This window comes from Sphaerodactylus townsendi, linkage group LG15 (assembly GCF_021028975.2).
Source record: "Sphaerodactylus townsendi isolate TG3544 linkage group LG15, MPM_Stown_v2.3, whole genome shotgun sequence".
NCBI lineage: Eukaryota > Metazoa > Chordata > Lepidosauria > Squamata > Sphaerodactylidae > Sphaerodactylus > Sphaerodactylus townsendi.
In genome coordinates this window covers 37,287,161-37,292,160 of record NC_059439.1, presented here as the reverse complement: position 1 = coordinate 37,292,160, position 5,000 = coordinate 37,287,161, and the positions used below count along the sequence as shown (strand labels likewise).

Sequence of the window (5,000 nt, the reverse complement as noted above, 5' to 3'; positions counted from 1 at the left end):
ATCTAGTCCAGCTCTCTGCTACTCGCAGTGGCCCACCAGGTGCCTTCGGGAGCTCACCTGCAGGAGGTGAAAGCAAGGGCCTTCTGCGGCTGCTGCCCCTGAGCACCTGGTCTGCTAAGGCATTTGCAATCTCAGATCAAGGAGGATCAAGATGGGTAGCCATAGATCGACTTCATAAATCTGCCCAAGCCCTTTTTAAAGCTATCCAGGTGAGTGGCCATCACCACCTCCTGTGGCAGCATATTCCAAACACCAATCACACGTTGCGTGAAGAAGTGTTTCCTTTTATTAGTCCTAATTCTTCCCCCCCAGCATTTTCAATGGATGCCCCCTGGTTTTAGTATTGTGAGAAAGAGAGGCTTCAATCATATCCCCCCTCAGAGGTCTCCTCTCCAAGGGTCCTTCCTCTCTCTTGCACCAGTGGAAACGCTGATAGGAATGATTCCATGGTTTTTAGTCCGACTTGAGAAAATTCCAGATTTGGCTGACAAATCCAAGGGAGAGTAGGAAAAAAAGATTTGGGGGGAATTGCCACTGAAATCCTACCACAGACAAAATGTTAGAAATGCAAACTGCAAAATAGTAAGGATAAGAATATTTGCAGCCCAACGACATAATAACAAAGATGGCAACCACTGCAGACACTTTGAAACCTCGCTCCCTGGGTTTTTAAGTTGAATATTTTCTTCTCTAGAGAAGTGAAAGATCTCAAATCTGGTTGTGGAGTCTGATGGAATTCTTATCTAGAGGGGAAAAGAAATACAATGTTGAGAGGCAATCTACTATCCTAATCTCTTTCTTCTTGTAAGATATGTACAGTCAGTGTGAGGGTTATGGGATTGTGTTTAAACCACTTTTGAAATGTTCGCTCAATCCATGTCTATCGAAGTTTGGCGCATGCGTATTTCTTTATTAAATTTCTTTACATTTTGAGTGTTGGTGTGGACTGTAGCCCCATCAAGCCCCACTCAGTAACCCTTCTTGAGAAGAAACACAGGGGCAGCCATTGATCCCTGCATCCCCACACTGTACGAGTGCGTTCGTCCCTGTGTTAGCTCGAGCAAGCGAAATGGCCGTGCAAAACTGAGGCGTAGTCCTTAAGCAGCTACAAAAACAAAGAGTGTTGGAATACTGGTCCTTCGGCAGGAGATAATAAATAGTTGGTGGCAGCCCAAAAGAAGCAGGTTACACCGGATGTAAGGAGGAGAGAAAATTCGTCAGGCTGAGACTTGGGATGGCTACAGAACTCCTACGTGGGCCAAAATGGGGCTTGAAAGACCGTTCCCCTACACTGAAAAAGCCGGCTTTATTAGTCACTTGGCTAGGCCTGTATATCTGGTCACCGTGGTCCGTTTTGAAACCCAAACCCTGAGATATTTTGTTAATGATGATCGTTTCAGTACCAAACAGTACTGAATAATACTAAACAGCAGACGAACTGAAGGGCGGAGCATGCTGGTCCTTTGCAGCAGTGGCGTAGGAGGTTAAGAGCTCATGTATCTAATCTGGAGGAACCGGGTTTGATTCTCCGCTCTGCCGCCTGAGCTGTGGAGGCTGATCTGGGGAATTCAGATTAGCCTGTGCATTCCCACACATGCCAGCTGGGTGACCTTGGGCTAGTCACAGCTTCTCGGAGGTCTCTCAGCCCCACCCACCTCACAGGGTGTTTGTTGTGAGGGGGGAAGGGCAAGGAGATTGTAAGCCCCTTTGAGTCTCCTGCAGGAGAGAAAGGGGGATATAAATCCAAATTCTTCTTCTTCTTCTTCTTTGGAAGGTCCATCATAATTTCCTGCTGCCATCTGAGCTTTCGTCCTTTGAGGCGTTTCTGACATCCGACGTTTCCATCGCTTGAGGTATTTGGGACTTTTAAGGAGCTTCTGTGTGGGCCGGGCTGGGAGTCTGCACAATTAGATAGAAGTGCTGTTCTCTATTTCCGGTGGGTTGAGGTAATTGTATGGGAGGGGCAAGTGACGGTTCCGCTCCTCAATTTCTTTGGAGATCTGGGCCAGGCGGTTCTGAAAAGTCGCAATGACCTGCTTTGGTTCTTCCTCTGTGAAATGCTCAGCAGGGTAGCACCCCAGGGGTCTCTGGAAAGAGAAGAGGAGGAATTGCGTCTTCATCATTGATTTTCATTGCAGTCAGCATGGCTTCTATGGCATTTTACCTCATTTATACGCTATTTTAAAATACAGAAAAATGTGGGGATAATTTGGCTCGAGAAATGAAAGACTTGGCCGAACGCAAGCACAGGTTCACAAGGGCGAAATCAAAATTGAAACTGGGATATTCAAACTGAACCAGACCTCTTTTGAAAGTGATTCAAGACAACTTCTGAAACAGCAGGAGCGCTGGGTGTGAAATTTGGTATCCTTCCAGATCTCTGGGTCTCCCTCTTGCATGAATTACCTGCACGGCTTTCTATGGTGTTGGTGAAATTCAGCTCGTACTCTTTGAAGGAAAGGTATAATACGGATACAACAAAAGAGCAAACTTTCCCTTCCCCCCACTTTTTAAAGTGGAATCTGAGGCAATTGTTGCTAGAAGATTTCTGGACTTTTGTCAGGACTACAAGTCCCATCATGCACCAGTTCCCACGGGTGGCCGGTAAAGCGGGAAGCTGCTGAGAATAGGAACCGGCGATTGGATAGCGTGATGATTTGAACCAGCCTTAAATGCTGGAACTGAGGGGAGATCCTCAGTTCCAGCACCCTGTAGCGAGGCCAACGCAATTCAATAAAGTTTTTCTGTTCAAGTTAGCTTTGTCTGAGTGTGTCTAGCCTTACAACTTTCTTGTTCCAGAGTAGAGTTCTGATCTCCAGTAATGTGTAGATCCAGCCCAAGTTCCACCTTATTCATCCAGAATATTTATCAGCTGTTTTTCTACCTTATAGGAACTCAAGACAACTTACAAAGTTAATCATAAAACGTTACAATAAAATACAATAAAACACCTGGTCTGTATTGAAGATGGCCCCATCCTCCCAAGTTCTTCCTTACCCTGTCTCCTGGTTCTTTGCTGAGTAGCCAAAGGATGAATAAGGATCTACAGGTGGTACTGACATCTGGCAAGGTCTCCAGGTTGCTCTCAAAAGTTGCGTTGCCCTTGGCCTTTGGCGGTGGCTTTCGCATGGAGGAGGGGTAGTTGGGCATCCAAGCTCCAAAGTCAAACTAGAGGACAAGGGCAGGGGGAGGTTAGGGGAAGCTGAAATACAGCGCTATATTACTGCAGAACATTATATGCAGAGGTGGGATCCAGCAGGTTCTCACCAGTTCCCGAGAGTGGGTGACTAATTATTTGTGTGTGCCAAGAGGGGGTTACTAATTGGGTCCGCTTTCCCACTTCCACGCCCTCGCCTCCCCGAGAGGCATCCTGCCTTTGAACGTGAAGGTTCCATATAGCAACTGCGACTAATAATGTCACTCCCTGAACTGGGTTAATCCCTTTCAGGTCCTGCAATTCATGGATTCTCAGCCTCTCGTACCTTTTATCTCACCAGTCTCTATCAAAGAACCTGTGTGTTTCACCATTGCTGTGTTCAGATTTGTGAGCTGGGGCATTTTCTATAATGTGATGATGATTTAGAAATGACCTGGTGCAAAAAAATTTTGGGGGGTCGTGGTGGGGTGGCTGCCCATGGGGGGGGGGCATCCAACTCAGGTTTTGCCCAGGGCTCAGGTTTGCCTAGGTACGCCTCTGCCCCCTTTGCTGAGTGGGGGCTGGCGAGGAAACCTGCTACTAAAATTTTTGGATCCCACCCCTGATTATATGTAATTAAGACTAGGCTGGTGAAACACTAAATTAGAGTCTCGGATAAGCATTCATGCTCAAAATACTGTGGTGAGGCTATTAATCATAATGCTTTCAGGAAAGTTGCTGGATCACCACACGGACAGCTGAATTCCTGATCCCTTTGCCATGGGGCAACGAACGCCATAGGTTACAAACTGCTTCACCGAAGACACCAGTTCCTTTGAACATGCACAGTCTATCCTCTCAAGATGAGGAAATGGTTGAGAGGAGGAGGAGGAGGAAGAAGAAGAAGAAGAAGAAGAAGAAGAGGAGGAGGAGTTTGGATTTATATCCCCCCCTTTCTCTCCAGCAGGAGACTCAAAGGGGCTGACAATCTCCTTGCCCTTCCCCGCTCACAACAAACACCCTGTGAGGTAGGTGGGGCTGAGAGAGCTCCGAGAAGCTGTGACTAGCCCAAGGTCACCCAGCTGGCGTGTGTTAGAGTGTACGGGCTAATCTGAATTCCCCAGATCAGCCTCCACAGCTCAGGCAGCAGAGCTGGGAATCAAACCCGGTTCCTCCAGATGAGATACACGAGCTCTTAACCTCCTACGCCACTGGAACACACCTCCAAAGACATTTCCGCTAATGAAAATGGCATGGGAGGGAAACTTGAAGCTCCTCTCTGCTGCTCGCAGTGCTCGAAAAGTGCACAACAAACTGTACAACAGAACACTTGGAAGGTGACTACAAGACCTGCCTTGGGTCACATACATTGTATATTTTGGCCCTCAGGCTAGGAGTGAAATCCATAAAGTGATGAACACGAAGGACTGGGGGGAAAATGAGGAACTCTCTAACCTGGCCATTGTTGACGCTGGCGTGGCGGATAGAGCCGGTGAATATCACCATGGTGAGGTACTTGGTTAGCTCAGCGATAGTCTCCAGATGTGACGGGAAGCCTGTGAGGGCAGAGAAATCAGCGACACGGTGTGTGTGTGTGTGTGTGTAAATGAGGTTGCCTGCTCCCAGCCCTCCCCCTGACAGCTATAGACAATTCGGGATACTTTTTGGGGAAGGTGTTATAAGCTTTATGGCAGACGGAAGCAGGCATTACCAGAGGACTCTCGCCCAAGCAGGGCTTTGTCAAAAATCTCAGCCACCCAGGCCTGGAGCTCTGGATCTTCCCTCACGGAAATATCGTCCGGATAATAAAGACTGACGATCCCAGACACAAAGCTGTAGGGATGAGAGAAGGGATAGTGAGAGA

At 47.7% G+C, this 5,000-nt stretch overlaps 1 protein-coding gene and 1 pseudogene across 1 annotated transcript in view; one reads left to right on the top strand and one right to left on the bottom strand.

Annotated features, from left to right (window-relative positions):
- Window positions 1-63, top strand: part of LOC125444625 — a 22,591-nt pseudogene extending 22,528 nt beyond the window's left edge.
- A 1,652-nt stretch (window positions 64-1,715) lies between these two features.
- Window positions 1,716-5,000, bottom strand: part of LOC125444427 (hydroperoxide isomerase ALOXE3-like) — a 17,436-nt gene continuing 14,151 nt past the window's right edge. The window contains exons 11-14 of the mRNA XM_048516837.1: window positions 4,848-4,969; window positions 4,592-4,692; window positions 2,998-3,168; window positions 1,716-2,087 (exon numbers count right to left, since the gene is read on the bottom strand). Coding sequence (XP_048372794.1) covers window positions 1,908-2,087; window positions 2,998-3,168; window positions 4,592-4,692; window positions 4,848-4,969 — 574 coding nt within the window. The 3' untranslated portion in view covers window positions 1,716-1,907. The remainder of the gene's footprint in view (window positions 2,088-2,997; window positions 3,169-4,591; window positions 4,693-4,847; window positions 4,970-5,000) is intronic.